Here is a 14,699-nt window from a genome sequence, read left to right as displayed (position 1 = left end):
ATTTAATCCAATTTAATTAAAAATTCAATAATAAAATCAGGGTTGCGAGACTGCGGCTTTCACTGACCACCGAGATTTACTCTTACACTTTTAAACTAACCATTTAATGATTCGCACATATAGAGTCTCAATCAGAGCTTTAAAATCTAGTTCATCTAGATTTAACTCTAGATTCTGTTTATCTCGAAATCATTCTAGCTCGTCAGCATTCTCACCCGATGAATTGGCCCATTTCAATGCATTAGCTTCATCGTGGTGGGACGCCAACGGTCCATCGAGATTATTACACAAAATGAACGGATTACGAACATCATTTATATTTGATTCAATTGATACTTATTCAATTCCACAACTTTCTCGGTCATCAGAGCTGAAGATGCTGGATGTCGGTTGTGGAGGTGGAATTCTTACTGAAGCACTTGCGCGGAATTCAAGAGTGAAGTCAATCACGGGACTTGATATGTCGGAACAAGTACTGGAAGTAGCAAAAAAACATAAGTTACAAGACCCGAGACTTGTGATTGAAAATAAGCTGCAGTATAAACTGTGTTCGTTATTTGATTTACCGGTGCCTGAGGTTGCTGATGGGATAGATGAGAGGTACGATGTGGTAACGATGTTTGAAGTGCTTGAACATGTTCCTGATCCATCGGCGTTATTACATGCTGCTACGAATCTAGTCAAGCCTGGTGGCTGGATCTTTGCGTCGACCGTGAACCGAACGGCGGCAGCGTACTTGACGACTATATTCATTGGCGAGGAAATACTGAATATAGTTCCAAAGGGAACACATAGCTGGTCAAAATACATCAACGAAAATGAACTACGCGAGTGGTTTGTTGAGAATAAGTCAAATGTACCAGGATCAGGTGAGCATTGGGATGTAGTCAAGACTACAGGCTGTTTGTATGTTCCGTTTATCGGATGGAGGTTTTGTGGGCCTCGAGATCTTGGAAATTACTTTCTTGCTGCTAGACGCATGGCTTAGATGTGATGATTAAACATTGTAAATAGATTATCCGTCAAACAAATTATGCTGACATTACCCTCTGTTATTAAACTGCAACGAAAAACAGACAACAGAGGAAAAAAACAGAAAAAGAAAAAATTAAAGTTGAACTCTTACAATTATATTACTATGCAGCAATTTCCTCCTTATCCTCTTTAACAGGCTCATCAACAAAATCTGGCAATCCACCGCCTCCTTCCATCAAGTAACTCGGCATGCCCTCGCTTTCGCCAGTCTCGAACTGCATATCGTCACCCAGGGCCTCAAGTTCAGCATCTAGTTCAGTATCAGAAATTTCATCATCCACAGCATAGGATCTAGACATTGTATCTTGAAGCTCAGACGACATATCAAGTAGATCCTCCATTTCGTCTTGTATTGATTCGATTTTCTCGATATTGATCTTGCCGTACTGTTTCTTGAGTTCCTTATTTGCGCCTTTCATTGCGTCAACGGTTGTCATTACATTTCGCAAGTTTGTAGTAGTCATTGAAGCTTGTTCCATATTCCAGCTTTGTTGCTGCAGAGAATCCTTTTGAGCTTCAATGATCTTGCGTTGTTTGAGAATCTTCAAAGCCTTTTGTTTTAGAGCATTCTTTCCAGGTCCGTCGTTCATACGCGCAAGCTTTTGCTGATAGACTGATAATTCTGAGTTCAGTTTTGAGAGTTTAACGTCGAGCGATGACATCCGGGTGTCGAGCTATGTATATGTAAAGAATGATTAGTATTCGTTATCTAGAGGTTGATACAGAGCTGAAAGAATTGGCATAAGAGCTGATACATACACCAGACATAGCATCTTCAAGCGTCGGCTTCGGTGTCTTGTCTTTTCCACCCCATAAACGATTCATTGCGTATATTTTAAAGAAATCAGCGGGATGAGGAGAGAGTAGATTATATCTGATTCGGTCAGCTCCGGTCAGAGTGCATTGTCATTTTGGTACTGGTTCTAAACCTCCAAGAGTGGTTTGAATTGCGTAGGTCATGCAACCTGAAACCCACGTGACAGGCATATAGTAGTCCGGGCAAAGAGTGAAAAATGGTCACAAAATCAAAGAGAATAGAAATAATGTCTTTTAGTGTTGATATAATTGAGTATCATTTGTATTTTGTATATGTTACGTAAGGAGTATGCTTCGAGATAAATACCCAGAGTAAAATAAAGTTTCGCCTCGAGCTTAGAAATTTGATAGGAAATAATTAAAAAGATTACTCAACGAATTTGTTAAAATACTTCTGCATATTCTATTCTTGAGATTGTTTGCTTGGCTCGAAGCAAATTGACAAGTGAACTGTTTCAAATACTGATTTATCGTATTGAAATCAGTTGTTCAAGATAAATTGAATTAAGAACCGGAATATTCTTGTATACCGATATGTTTACACCTATCGACAAAGCTGTCGAGTCCTTCAGTACGAAAATGTTCAATAATTGTCATAGAAGAGATGTCAAAGTCTAACGTATATTCAATCTCTAGAGAATGGCAAGTTCTTAATTGTACTCGATGACGAATCCCGCGAAAACGAAGGCGACCTAATCTGCGCCGGTGTGCACGCCACGACCGAGAACATGGCATTTTTGGTTCGTCATTCGTCAGGCTATGTTTGTGCCCCTACTACGAATGAGAGAGCTGATAAACTTGAGCTACCGTTAATGGTTGCGAAAAATAGCGACCGACATGGCACGGCGTATACTATTACAGTCGACTTTCGCGAGGGAACTACGACGGGAATTTCTGCGCATGATCGGGGGCTTACGTGTCGGAAGTTGGCAGACGATACGGTTGTCGCAAGTGAGTTTATGAAACCGGGCCATGTTGTTCCTCTCAGAGCTGTTGATGGGGGCGTACTAGTTAGACGGGGACATACTGAGGCTGCCGTTGGTAAGTAGTTTTATTTTCTATAGAATCTTGATTTACTTACTTATATATTGTTATAGATCTATGCAAGTTAGCTGGACTACCACTTGTTGGTGTCATTGGTGAAATTGTCAATGACAAGGACGGATCTATGGCACGCAGAGATGACTGTGTTGCTTTTGGTGAAAAGTATGGATTGGACGTGATTACGATTGATACTCTGGTAGAGTACATTCAAAAGCAACAGTACTCGGAAAAAACAAAAGATATTAGTACATAGTGTGATTTATAAAAAACTACTTAAAGTGTCAACAACTTTTCTCTGTCCCAGGTTTAATCAGACAAAAACTACAGTACTCCTATATACCAAAAGTAACCCAAAAAAAGTAGACAAATTAGACATAAAGTAAATCTACATATGCTTAGTCGATGCCCTCAAGACATTGATATGAACGACTCGAATTAGTCCCTTTTGATCAGCATCTTCAAATCATTGACAACCATGTACCGGCTCAGCGAGATCCAACCCCATCTAAACCACCGCATCTGGCTCTTGTGCGCATCAGTCATGGCCTGTCTAGTGACAGCATACTCATGCACGTCGCTGACAAGCACCAAAGAGCGAGTAGTATCGGAAAAGAACTGGTTATAAGAGTATGTGACAAGAATGTCCAAGAACGAGGCATACTTGCGCACAACGTTGACGGTGCTCAGAGTCCACACTTCACGCTGATTGTCGGGCTCGCCGTTGACGAGGTATTCCTGAGCATATTTGTTGAGCGAAGCGTGGTTGCCATGACCCGAGACTCCCTTAGAGTCAAAAGTGAGGACTACATCGACGTCGGAGAGGTAAGGCGCGGCAAGCTCCGCGATGGCATCAGAAGGCCAGGTGAGACCCATCTGATCCTGCACGCGTGGATCGTCAAAGATAACGACATTTGTAGGCGGAATACCAAACTTTGCAGCCGAGGCGCGCAATTCTGCTTGACGAGTCTCCCCAAGGTTGTCAGCGTTCCCGGTCGAGAGACAGAGGATGCGGAGGTTGATATCGGGCAGTGCAGAGTCGCCGCCGTTTATTTCGGATGCGAGTTTGTGGAGAGCGTTCAGGGTCGGACCAAAGAACATCGCCTCATCGTCGGGATGAGCAATGATAAGAGCGATACGCTTGTGAGCGAAGTGGGAAGAGAGAACACGGGCGTTGGTTGGGCGGAAGACCTTGCGGGTGAGAACCCTATCGATAGCGATTAGTATGTTGTCACAGAAAAGAATACAATATAGAGGCGTACCACAAGGCGATAGCGAGTATAAGAAAGATAATAAAAGTACGAGCACGCATTTTTGTACTAGATCGATAAATCATGAAAGAGAGGAGAAGAGACGAGGGTTTTATAGAGAAGAGGTAGAAAGACGATGACGCGCGGATGTCGGAGTTGGGCGAGGACTTTGGGTACAATAGTTTCTTTAACAGTACTACATGTTAATACTATGCAATAACGCATAATCACCAATTGTATTATATTCAGCTTATTGCTGTTATTATTATTATATTCTTATAATATTATTACTTTTATTATTTTATCGTCGTCTTCTTATCAGCATCATCATCGTCATCTCCTTCACAATGGCCTCAGCAAAACCAGCTCTCAAAGTATCCTCAGCCAATACTCTTCCATCCATCACCGACTCGGCCGGCCAAGAAATCCCAATCTCAAAAATACTCCCCGAAGAAGTAAAGTCAGCGATGGCTACTCCTTCACCCCCTCCACTGCGACGAAAAACTGTCAGCTTTCATCAGGATACAAAGCCGCCGTCAGAGGACACGCCTACTCGAATCGGAACAGCCAGCCCTGGGGCGCGAACACCGCCAAACGAATATGCGATAACGATCCTTGACTACTTGATGGTCCTTGTGCCGCTGACGACGGTGTATGCAATCTTTGACATTCTGGTGAGAAAGCAATACCAGCAGGATTTACTACTTGATACGCTCACAAAGAGAAGTTTGACGGCATTTGGTTTACTATTTGTGCTGCATTCGGTTATTCACCCAAATAGTAAAAGGATTGGGTATCAGATGCTGATGCTGCTGGGATTCGTTGTGTTGGGATCTTACATGCTCACGGTGGTGAACGAGGGTGAGTATACGACAGTCGTCAGCCGATCGCCCCCGGTGGGTACTTTGGCAGTTTGGCTTTGTGTTGAGCTAGAGTATTATTTTAGTATTTCAGGGATCGTGACTGTTTTGTTTGTGTCGTATTTGGTTAAAGTCTAGTGCAATATGAGATGAGATTATAAAAGATTATATGATGTTATATGATGTTATATGAATGATACGATATGATCTGACATTACACTATTGATATTGGCAAGTCCTACGGTTTATGCTTAATTCAATGCATTATCAGTGAATGAGTGATGACGAGCGCATGTTGCATATGCTTTTGTTCGATTCATTGGGCTTGTCTATGTCTTGTTTATAGTTTTCTATTCTGTCATTCTCTTTCCTCTCACTTGTCTTATAGAGATTGTTTCTATTTTTCTTGTAATCTAAACAGACTGCTTGCATTTGACGGTATATAAGTGTAATCCGGAATACATTATAGCCTTGTGTCTCGATATCTTGTATCTCATCTCCTATTATTCATGACCGGTGGCTGCGCACAGACAACAAGCTTAAAGCGCCTCTGGCCAGGCGAAGGCCCGTCGCTCGCCGTCGGGTATTCTTTTGAATAATAAGCAAAGATCATATTTAATAGGCAGAACCAAACAAAGATACTAATCCAGTCAAGAGTAAACACCGGATTCCTCCGCTGTGCGTCTTGGCTGTCACTGAAACGAAATATGCAGTTATTTTGAGCACGCGGTTTTACTGGGAGTTTGTCGGGCTTCCCCGACCTCGCCTCTTTCTTTGTTTACTTACGCCCTGCTCCGATTCTTCCTGAAGCAAAAAGAGACAAAAAGGAAACAAACTTGGAAAGAAGGAGGAAGACGTCATAAATCAAAAGATCTTTATATATTGATCTCTTCTTCATCTCCTCACCTCCTTACCTCCTCACAGTCCACCTCTTATCACCCATCTCCTATCTCCACAATATGCCCGCCTATACTCAGACTCCATATCGCGACGACGAAAAGGCCCAGTACCGCCCTCTCGTCCAAGAGGAGCTCGCCTTCTCAGCCCCTCCTCCTCGGCGCGCCCGCCGCTGTCGTCCTCTTACCACCTTTTTCCTTGCCATCCTCCTCGCCGGCGCCGTCTTCGTCACCGTCTCCGGTGCCTTCAGCAGCGTCAAGGATGAGGCGCCTTCGTTTCTTCGCTCCACCCTTGGATCTCTCGTCGGCAAGGCCTTCTCGGGATCTCACTCTCACCCGGTCGTCCACCGTAAGATGAACACGCGCGTCTCGACAGCCCACTCCTGCCCCGCCGACAAGGACTTCTCATGCCACCTTCCCACGCTCCTTCCCGACGACCCCGTCGACACATGCTGCGTCAACGCTCCCGGTGGTCAGCTTCTTCTTGCTCAGTTCTGGGACTTTGCACCTGCAGTTGGCCCCGTCGACAAGTGGACCCTCCACGGTCTCTGGCCCGACAACTGCGATGGCTCCTTCGATCAGTTCTGTGACCCTAGTCGCGTCGTCAACTCTGTCGAGACTATCTTTACAGCCGCTGGCGCCTCCGAGCTTCTAACCTCGATGCGTGACTCGTGGAAGGCCTATCAGGGTGCTGACGACAGACTGTGGACTCACGAATGGAACAAGCACGGCACTTGCATTTCAACTCTTGCTCCCCAGTGCTACGGAGAAGAAGACAACACCACTGCCACCCCCATGATTGAGTACTTTTCGCGTGCCGTCGACCTTCACTCTACTCTCGACACATATTCTGCTCTCGCTGACGCCGGCATCATTCCTGGCTGGGACGTCAAGCTCAACAAGACCGACATCCTCGCCGCGATCGGCAACTCCATCTCCGACAACCACAATGTCACCCTTGGCTGCACCAAGTCTGGCGTCCTCTCTGAGGTTTGGTACCACTTCAACGTAAGGGGCCGTGCTCAGGACGGAGAGTATGTCTTTGCCGATCCTGATGGAACCAAGGACTCTTGCCCCGACACCGGTATCAAGTACCTTCCCAAGATCGTCCGCCCTCCTCACCCCGTGCGCCCGCACCCGACTCCCAACCCCGACAGCAAGCCTTTTGAAGGAAAGGGATACGTTATTGTCAACGACGGTACCGAGGGTTGTGTTATTTCCGGAGGCCAGTGGTATGCTTCTGGCACCTGCGCAACTTTCCACGGCACTCCCTCTGTCCTCGGCGGTGTCGAGCTTTCTTCTTCCCGCGGCCCTTGTGCCGTCTCTGAGCAAGGCCGCTTTGTCTGCTCTTATGATATTGTCAATGCTACCTCCTTCGCCGTCGGTGCCAACAATGAGCTCGTTTATGACGGCGAGTCAAGCTGGAGTGCCATCCAGCCTGCCAAGGGTTGGCTCAAGGAGGGTCTCTGGGCCGGACATGGTTCTACTGGACTTGACCTCCCTGTTGAAGTCGAGCTTCATTGGAGGGGATTGTTGTAATTAACGAGTAACTATATCTTTTAATTTGGGATCAATGGGTTTTTTCCTTTTGTTATTTGTTTTGTGAATTTTCATCCTTTTTTGTTACATATACGGAGAATACGGACTGGCTTCATGTAAAATCATACAATTATACACATTTTTTCAATCACTATAACACGTCGCATTTTTTATATACAACACGTAGAAACCTATTATTTACTATTATTGATACTATTATATATTATTAATATTCTGGAAACTCTGGATCGATTTTTCGTGACCATGCTGCTAATCCACCAGTTACGTTATACGTCTGTGTGGCGCCTAAATTCTCAGTAATCCATTTCACTGCTGTTCTTGAGTCGTTACCGTACCGGCATATTATGTAGTTCATTCTCTCGTCTTTAAGCATTGCAATTTGTTCACCTGTAAGTTTTTCCGACAGAAATATGTGTAAAGGGATATGAATTGAATTTGCGAGTGAGCATATTTCAAACTGTGTCGAATCTCGGACATCGATCAAGTAATATTGATCAGATTCTGCATTTTTGAACACGCTCTCAAGTTCGGAAACTGTAATTGTATCACTTGTCACGACTGGATAAGTCTCTGATATATGGCAAAACTCTGTGTAATTGTACTCGTTGAACGTTCGTTTGGTGATGCTTGGATTATCACCGCATGTTTTACAGGATGATTGTCGTCGTCGGGTGCGGATTGTGCGGAATGGACGATCGCTCATGCTATTGAACAGTAGCATTCCTGGCGTCGCGCCATAGAGCTCTGGATGAGCAGCAGCGGCTATTATTTTGATTGCTTCTAAAGCTTGTAAAAGACCAGCGGTACCTACTACTGGTCCTAAAATCCCTGCATCAGAACATGCGTCGACATGCGAAGGCGGAGTAGGGAAGACACATCTGTAGCAAGGGGCGTCTCCGGGCCCGGTTGACGCGTACTGCGATCTATTGAGGACAAGAAGTTGCGCTTCCGTGCGCAATGCTGATGCTGATATTAAGGGGATATTGAGAATACGTGTTACATCCCCGAGCAGGTACCGCGACATTGGTGTATCTGTACAGTCCAGAACGACATCATATCCATCGACAACGCGCAACGCTTCATCGCTCGTCAAGGCAAACGGGTAAGCAACGTATTCGATTTCTGAGTTTCGTCGCCGCAATTCACTAATAGCGGCATCGACCTTGAGCATACCAATTGCTGAAACAGAGTATAGCGTTTGCCGAGGTAAATTTGATAGTGAAACGACATCGTGATCCACAATACCTAATTTACCGATCCCAGCTCCCGACAGGTATAGCAGTGCAGGGCAACCCAAACCACCTGCTCCTACTACTAGTACAGAAGACTTTCGCAAAAGAATCTGTCCTCGTTTTCCTAGTTCGCGTACAAGCATTTGTCGTCCATAACGAGTATATTCCGTCAGAGACAGCTCTGCATTAACCGCATGATCTTGATCTGGCGGAAGCGACGACAGTTCTCGCTCTAGTTTTACAATTTGCCGCTCAATCTCTGCTCTTCGACTCATGTTTCTCCTCTATCACTTTGATAGTGCGTAAATCGTCATTTCCGAGATGCTTTGATTGTATTAGAGAGGAAGAGCAAACGCGTCACAAAAAGCGCAAGCCGCACGCATCATTTGGCAGCTTCAATTCACTTTCAGATCCGAGTTCGTGATTCGCGCTCCTCTTCTCATATATTGGCTTCTTCTCCTATTCAGACGCATCATTATTTCTCTAGAAACTGCTCTAATTGTTATTTGGCTACAATTCTAGAGAGCAGCTTGTATCGTTGCGGATCAATGATGGACAGACGCGCGTCTGCGAAGAGATGCGGTAGCGTGAGACGCTTGCTTCGTCAGTATTATACTCCTAATCAGCGATTTATTTTGTATGTAATCTGCTTATCTGCCGTTTGCTATCAAGCATAATGTCTAATTCTAGTTGTTATTAAGGGTTGCGATCGGAATCTTAGTAATTCTACGCTTCTTGTACTTTGCCTTTCACACAATTCATCACACAATTCAATTCTCATTCAAAAACAATCCACTCAATCACTCCGCCAAAGAACGAAGCAGAGCTCGCGCCGATGAAATCAAAAAAGAGTTTTCTTGGGCATTTGATAGATATCGTGCCGTAGCTTGGGGAAAAGATGAAGTTTTGCCTGTCACAGGCGGCTTTAAGACAACGCGAAACGGATTCGCTGCTACGCTTGTTGATTCACTTACGACATCTTTAGTGATGAACTTAACGTCGGAGGCGAAATTGACGTTGGATTATGTGTTAAATAAACTTGATTTTGCCAAATATGACGAAGACGATTTCCTTATGGATCCTTTCGAGACTACGATTAGGTATTTAGGATCCCTCGTTTCAGCAGCCGATATTCTTGCAAAGTCAGATATATTTGGGCCGATCCCAAACCAAGAGCAATATCGTGAGGCTTGCATACGCAAAGCCGTTGATTTAGCGAGAACGATTGCTCCAGCATACGACTCTCCACTTGGGATTCCGTGGCCTAGAGTTGATCTACGGAACAAGTTAGGGGTAACAGATAGCGATCCAAACATGATGGACAGCTACGAAAGTTCGCCGAGATCTGGACCAGCTCGAATTGGTTCTAACTGGTTGGAGAACTATAGATTATCATCTTTGGTAAAAGACAATGAGTTTGTAACTAATGCCACCCGTGCATGGTCGTCTCTCGTTTGGAATACTAATGATGAAACTTTTGATGGACTTATCAACTCTCCAATCGAGATACTAACCGGGCATGCGGGTGGGAGAGCAGTGTCACTTGGTGCAGGGCATGACTCGTATTACGAATATTTGATTAAAGCAGCGATTCTTGCGCCGTCAGATAAGCACGCTTCAATGTACTCGCATCGATGGGAGCAAGCTATGACTTCTGCAAAATTATATCTTGCTAATCGTGGTTCTGCCCCCCAATCTTATACATCTGATGGAGATCGACCTGAGGATGGATACCTTTTCATCGCGCGCGTGGATTCAGACTTGTATTATAACGAGATGGGTCATCTAACTTGCTATGCCCCGGGTAATCTTATACTCGGCGGGAAATATCTGGGGCGCAATGATTTAATCGATTTTGGACTTGAAGTTTTGAAAACTTGTCATGCAACATATATTACTCCCACCAGTATTGGACCCGAATCCTTCGTCTGGGAAACCATTAGTCATGACGATCCGGAAATTGATGGTGGAATGGAGGCCGTGCGATGGGCTATTTCAACTTCGGGATCGCATGAGCTTGAGCAGCTTCGTAAATTAGGATATTGGGTATCTGACGCTCGTTATTTTTTGCGGCCTGAAGTCATCGAGTCGTATTACTACGCTTTTCGAATTACCGGCGATGATAAATACCGCGAATGGGCATGGTCAGCCTACAAGGGACTCAAGCGATTCTGTCGGAGTAAATATGGATACGGCGAGATTCAAGATGTTACAATGGCCGATGGCGGTGGTGAGATAGTTGATTCTTCCGAGAGTTTCTTCATGGCGGAGACTTTGAAGTACTTGTTTTTGATTTTTGATGATCCGAATCGTATGTCGTTGGACGAATGGGTGTTTAGCACTGGTGAGTTACTTGCTTCTTTTTAGTGTTCTTATGGTACTCGACGACTGACTGAAATTATGATTAGAAGCACACCCGTTCCGTATCAACTGATGTACTTGTATATAACAAAAATATAATTGCCCTCAATCTGTTCAACAGTGATAAAATCAGTCGAAAGCTGTATGATTTCGCCGCGTGTTCTGCGGCGAAGTCAGGGATAACCCTTCTCCTAAGCACAAAATCATTGTAGAATTACATAACGAAAACAGCGGGTTTTATGGGCAGAATAATTAGATACGCATACCGTCTTCCTCTTTCAGATTTGCATACAGTCAAGAATTGCGAAAGCTGAATAATCGGGAACAATTGATTATTTGACGGTTATGAGCAATTTGTGTTGATTATATATATTCTGATATTTTAGCTGAATTCTCCAATTCTATCTTTGTGACCGTTACCTTTTAGCATAAACAGCGGGCATGCCTTTGCTTGATCTTTAGCTAGCTACAAAGATCTGCTTTTTTTGGATGCGGATATTTTATATCGTGCATAATACTGATTCGAATATATGTCCTTGAATGAAAGTCGTAGTGACAGACTAAACTTCCGCTAGGCTGAGCAGATTCGAGCATCATTTACCTCGCTCAGTCATTGAAAGTGCTTTTTTGTTGTTTATAAAATATGGCATTGTGAGTAATTTTTCTGGATACCATTCCTTCAAGAATTTTGTACTAAAATGTGTTTAGGATCGCCAACATTCAGGAACCGGCAACGGCCGGCCCTATTGATCAAAAATTGCGAGACTTGAAGGCTCTTATAAAACTTCGTCCTCCTTACCACGCAGAAGTAGATGCGCTGGTTAATCAGTATGTAATGATGAAAATAGCGTGACAATCAATTTGCTTATTCTTTTTTTGTATATAGAATTCGGGAAGTTGCGCTACGGTTTGCGATTTCCGATTTACATGCCGCAAATATGGCAAAAATCGATAACGATCTTTGGCTTAAAGTGCATTACCCAATGAATGACGCATTTCGCAAGCTTCTACAAAAGGTTATTCGTCCTTTTGATTTTTTTTTGAATACTGAGAATGTCTAACAGAGTGATTTAGATTGGTCCGCAAATCAAAAGTAAGCCTACAGAGGCTAGAAAATTGCAAGAATTTTACGTCAAATTTATCAAATCAGCAATGTCATTCTACCGAAACTATATTCAAGAATTGGAACACAATTTTGATGTAAAGGAGATTACGGCTGTAGTGGTTCGAATCCGTATGCAAGGTACGATACTTTTCTCTATTTATTTTAAACCATCATGCTAATGTTAACAACGTGCAGCTACCAAAACCTCGAAATCACCAACACCCGAAACTTTAAAAGCACTGGCAATCAAATCTTGTCATCGCAGCTTAATGTGTCTTGGGGACCTATCTCGATATCGAGAAATGTACTCTCTTGATTTCAATTCCTCGACTTCAGATTACGATTTTCGACCTGCCATTAACTATTATACAATTGCCAAAAAATTTATCCCAGAAAATGGGTTTCCGCATAATCAACTAGCAGTCATCTCGTCTCTTGAAGGAAGCGTGCTGGGATCTACGTACCATTTCTATCGCTCGATGTGCGTTGATGAACCATTCCCCACCGCCGAATCGAATCTTCTTCTTAGTCTTAAAAAAACTCTAAAATCTAGTCAGAATATTGTAGCTAGAGAAGACAAAGGTGGAGATTCTAGACGACGCGATGAGATTTTGGTTGCGCCTTTAATTGAAAAATTTCTATTATGGCATGCACAGGTTACCTTGCAATCGGCGCCCAAATACAAGAATAATGAGATTAGTAGCGTGAATAATTTGGACGTGCTTGCTTCTGAGATCATGCAGCAGTTGGAATCGGACATTCGAGAGCGGGAAGTAACGACTGATATTTTGAATCGGATGGTTTTGATTAATATCTCTGCTTATTACATCTCTACAGTACAGGGCAGCATGAATTGTCGCCCAGTGACTTCACATCAATTGTTGTGGTTCAATATCATGTGTATCACCAGTCTTTTGAAGGTTTTGCTAGTGGAAATGGATAATCTGCATATTCTGGATACAACCGACCAAATGCGAACTAAAGGACTCACTGTGGTTAATCGACGGATATTACCAGCTGTCAGGATTTATTCATCGTGGCTGAAATGCCATATAGGGGACATTCTGCACGCCAGTCAATCTGCAAAAACTCCCAGCATCAGTGACGGAGCCTTTGGAGATCTTAAAGAGTTTTGGAGCGACTATTGTGATGCCATGTCTATGATCTCTGTTGCGTTTGGTGATCAAACGTTTGAGAAAGTTGATGTGCTACTGAACGAAGACGTGGACCTGATTGGTTTCATTCCACTTAGAGCTGGACTGACCGGGATCAGAGCAGAGGCTCAACATATGACTATTAGTGAAATGGAAGATCGAACGAGTCGAGTACATCCTACCAGTGAAGCATTCTGGAGAATCTCGGATATTCTTGCTGATGCTAATGCGCTAGCGAATAAAGGGGAGGTTCCGCTTGTTTATGAAGATGAACGATATATTTACTATCCTCCACCAATTTCGTCAGCAGCTGGAAGTGTATCTATGAGTACACCTGTTCCTGATTTTGACTCTCAATCATTTGTATCTACCTCTGCGGCAAAGGATCATTCGTCGATTGCATTCGTTGATCCGGCTATTGCTTCTATAAGCAGTACTCCGCGGATGGCCAGAGTTGGAGATGCATCTGTGTCGCGAATGGTGAATGATATGGTAGATTCACTCCTTGATGATGATACTCGCCAGGAAACTGTGCAAAGCGGACGAGAACGGCAGCAATCTAATGATGTTAATGACGTGGATATGGCGGTACCTGTACTTCCGCACGGAGAATTGCAGTTTTCGTCGTCGCCGTGGGGATCTGTAGCTGTCGCAACGTCAGCAGCGTCTCGGGAAGGTGCTGGTTATTATTCACGATTGACATCAGCAGGTGCGTTTGGTTCCGTCATGGGTACCGCGGATTTCATGTCACAGCAGGAGCAGCAGGAGCGGCAAGCGTCATTTGCTTCATTTGGCGTGTCTCAATCAGGCCAACCATTTTACGGAAGTCAAGTGCCTGCTTTGGATCCGTCTGTATCAGACAGGAATGAGTTTTTGGGGAGCTCGATCAATGGCCAGAATTTTTCAGAGTTTAATCGCCAACCACAAGACTCTACCTGGCACGCAACAATTCCAGCAGCTACAGCTCAAGAATCCGAAAAGCCAGTTACAAGCTCATCTTCTTCGTTCAAACCAGCAATCCAGTTCTATCCGCTACAAGTTCGCCGACAGATGTTTAATAAATCTTCAGCGGCTGCGCAAACCAAAACTTCTTCTGCGATAAATCGTCCATTGGTAGATGGTGCTATTGGGCCTATTGGACGATCGTCTCCGTCAAAACTGGATGATGCTCCGTCTACTCCGAAACCATCTGGGGGCGTGGGACAATTGTTTTGAAGGTTTTTAGTTTAAGCTTGAATGATATAAGTCATTATCAGTAACAATAGATTACGTAGACTTGTTGCTGCTTGATAAAATAAAATGGAATCTATCTTTGTTGTACAGAATCAAAGATTAAGTTCAGACATCAAATTTTTCACTCTTAATCGCAATAACTCTCACCGGACGCTA

The 14,699-nt window shown here is 43.9% G+C and overlaps 9 protein-coding genes across 9 annotated transcripts; 6 read left to right on the top strand and 3 right to left on the bottom strand.

The window, feature by feature from the left end:
- The first annotated feature begins 77 nt into the window (after positions 1-77).
- Positions 78-1,125, top strand: V2V93DRAFT_376530 (S-adenosyl-L-methionine-dependent methyltransferase). Its single transcript, XM_066911773.1, has one exon. The coding sequence runs from the start codon at positions 107-109 to the stop codon at positions 986-988; it is 882 nt and encodes a 293-aa protein (XP_066763065.1). The 5' UTR covers positions 78-106; the 3' UTR covers positions 989-1,125.
- V2V93DRAFT_376528 (Snf7 family) lies at positions 994-2,125 on the bottom strand. The gene is made up of 2 exons (XM_066911772.1): positions 1,795-2,125; positions 994-1,709 (listed from the first exon to the last, which is right to left on the bottom strand). The coding sequence occupies exons 1-2, from the start codon at positions 1,858-1,860 to the stop codon at positions 1,137-1,139; spliced, it is 639 nt and encodes a 212-aa protein (XP_066763064.1). The 5' UTR covers positions 1,861-2,125; the 3' UTR covers positions 994-1,136.
- Positions 2,126-2,229: 104 nt separating this feature from the next.
- Positions 2,230-3,211, top strand: V2V93DRAFT_376527 (3,4-dihydroxy-2-butanone 4-phosphate synthase). Its single transcript, XM_066911771.1, has 3 exons — positions 2,230-2,422; positions 2,488-2,892; positions 2,949-3,211. The coding sequence occupies exons 1-3, from the start codon at positions 2,386-2,388 to the stop codon at positions 3,146-3,148; spliced, it is 642 nt and encodes a 213-aa protein (XP_066763063.1). The 5' UTR covers positions 2,230-2,385; the 3' UTR covers positions 3,149-3,211.
- V2V93DRAFT_376525 (putative deacetylase LmbE-like domain-containing protein) lies at positions 2,997-4,287 on the bottom strand. Its single transcript, XM_066911770.1, has 2 exons — positions 4,155-4,287; positions 2,997-4,099 (listed from the first exon to the last, which is right to left on the bottom strand). Exons 1-2 carry the CDS (start codon positions 4,226-4,228, stop codon positions 3,331-3,333), a joined length of 843 nt encoding a protein of 280 aa, XP_066763062.1. The 5' UTR covers positions 4,229-4,287; the 3' UTR covers positions 2,997-3,330.
- A 24-nt stretch (positions 4,288-4,311) lies between these two features.
- On the top strand, positions 4,312-5,622 carry V2V93DRAFT_376521 (uncharacterized protein). Its single transcript, XM_066911769.1, has one exon. It carries the CDS (start codon positions 4,490-4,492, stop codon positions 5,138-5,140), a length of 651 nt encoding a protein of 216 aa, XP_066763061.1. The 5' UTR covers positions 4,312-4,489; the 3' UTR covers positions 5,141-5,622.
- A 139-nt stretch (positions 5,623-5,761) lies between these two features.
- V2V93DRAFT_376520 (ribonuclease T2-like protein) lies at positions 5,762-7,591 on the top strand. The gene has a single exon (XM_066911768.1). It carries the CDS (start codon positions 5,962-5,964, stop codon positions 7,435-7,437), a length of 1,476 nt encoding a protein of 491 aa, XP_066763060.1. The 5' UTR covers positions 5,762-5,961; the 3' UTR covers positions 7,438-7,591.
- V2V93DRAFT_376519 (uncharacterized protein) lies at positions 7,554-9,026 on the bottom strand. The gene has a single exon (XM_066911767.1). It carries the CDS (start codon positions 8,963-8,965, stop codon positions 7,664-7,666), a length of 1,302 nt encoding a protein of 433 aa, XP_066763059.1. The 5' UTR covers positions 8,966-9,026; the 3' UTR covers positions 7,554-7,663.
- Positions 9,027-9,029: 3 nt separating this feature from the next.
- V2V93DRAFT_376517 (glycoside hydrolase) lies at positions 9,030-11,164 on the top strand. The gene is made up of 3 exons (XM_066911766.1): positions 9,030-9,327; positions 9,392-11,034; positions 11,099-11,164. The coding sequence occupies exons 1-3, from the start codon at positions 9,239-9,241 to the stop codon at positions 11,122-11,124; spliced, it is 1,758 nt and encodes a 585-aa protein (XP_066763058.1). The 5' UTR covers positions 9,030-9,238; the 3' UTR covers positions 11,125-11,164.
- Positions 11,165-11,279: 115 nt separating this feature from the next.
- On the top strand, positions 11,280-14,640 carry V2V93DRAFT_376516 (uncharacterized protein). Its single transcript, XM_066911765.1, has 5 exons — positions 11,280-11,702; positions 11,760-11,879; positions 11,938-12,067; positions 12,126-12,294; positions 12,352-14,640. Exons 1-5 carry the CDS (start codon positions 11,695-11,697, stop codon positions 14,523-14,525), a joined length of 2,601 nt encoding a protein of 866 aa, XP_066763057.1. The 5' UTR covers positions 11,280-11,694; the 3' UTR covers positions 14,526-14,640.
- The last annotated feature ends 59 nt before the right edge of the window (positions 14,641-14,699 follow it).

This window comes from Kockiozyma suomiensis (genome assembly GCF_038497685.1).
Source record: "Kockiozyma suomiensis strain NRRL Y-17356 unplaced genomic scaffold V2V93scaffold_20, whole genome shotgun sequence".
NCBI lineage: Eukaryota > Fungi > Ascomycota > Lipomycetes > Lipomycetales > Lipomycetaceae > Kockiozyma > Kockiozyma suomiensis.
The sequence above is the reverse complement of the archived record's forward strand: the minus strand, read 5'-3'. Positions and strand labels throughout refer to the sequence as shown.

Coding starts and splice junctions, on each gene's coding strand:
- V2V93DRAFT_376519 (XM_066911767.1), bottom strand. CDS start 8,965: ATGAGTCGAAGAGCAGAGATTGAGCGGCAAATTGTAAAACTAGAGCGA.
- V2V93DRAFT_376528 (XM_066911772.1), bottom strand. CDS start 1,860: ATGAATCGTTTATGGGGTGGAAAAGACAAGACACCGAAGCCGACGCTT. Junction 1,710..1,794: donor TTGAAGATGCTATGTCTGGT/GTATGTATCAGC, acceptor ACATATACATAG/CTCGACACCCGGATGTCATC.
- V2V93DRAFT_376516 (XM_066911765.1), top strand. Junction 11,880..11,937: donor GTAGATGCGCTGGTTAATCA/GTATGTAATGAT, acceptor TTTTGTATATAG/AATTCGGGAAGTTGCGCTAC. Junction 12,295..12,351: donor GGTTCGAATCCGTATGCAAG/GTACGATACTTT, acceptor AACAACGTGCAG/CTACCAAAACCTCGAAATCA.
- V2V93DRAFT_376527 (XM_066911771.1), top strand. CDS start 2,386: ATGTTTACACCTATCGACAAAGCTGTCGAGTCCTTCA. Junction 2,423..2,487: donor CAAAGCTGTCGAGTCCTTCA/GTACGAAAATGT, acceptor TTCAATCTCTAG/AGAATGGCAAGTTCTTAATT. Junction 2,893..2,948: donor ACATACTGAGGCTGCCGTTG/GTAAGTAGTTTT, acceptor ATATTGTTATAG/ATCTATGCAAGTTAGCTGGA.
- V2V93DRAFT_376517 (XM_066911766.1), top strand. CDS start 9,239: ATGATGGACAGACGCGCGTCTGCGAAGAGATGCGGTAGCGTGAGACGC. Junction 9,328..9,391: donor CCTAATCAGCGATTTATTTT/GTATGTAATCTG, acceptor GTTGTTATTAAG/GGTTGCGATCGGAATCTTAG. Junction 11,035..11,098: donor CGAATGGGTGTTTAGCACTG/GTGAGTTACTTG, acceptor AATTATGATTAG/AAGCACACCCGTTCCGTATC.
- V2V93DRAFT_376521 (XM_066911769.1), top strand. CDS start 4,490: ATGGCCTCAGCAAAACCAGCTCTCAAAGTATCCTCAGCCAATACTCTT.
- V2V93DRAFT_376530 (XM_066911773.1), top strand. CDS start 107: ATGATTCGCACATATAGAGTCTCAATCAGAGCTTTAAAATCTAGTTCA.
- V2V93DRAFT_376520 (XM_066911768.1), top strand. CDS start 5,962: ATGCCCGCCTATACTCAGACTCCATATCGCGACGACGAAAAGGCCCAG.
- V2V93DRAFT_376525 (XM_066911770.1), bottom strand. CDS start 4,228: ATGATTTATCGATCTAGTACAAAAATGCGTGCTCGTACTTTTATTATC. Junction 4,100..4,154: donor ATACTCGCTATCGCCTTGTG/GTACGCCTCTAT, acceptor CGCTATCGATAG/GGTTCTCACCCGCAAGGTCT.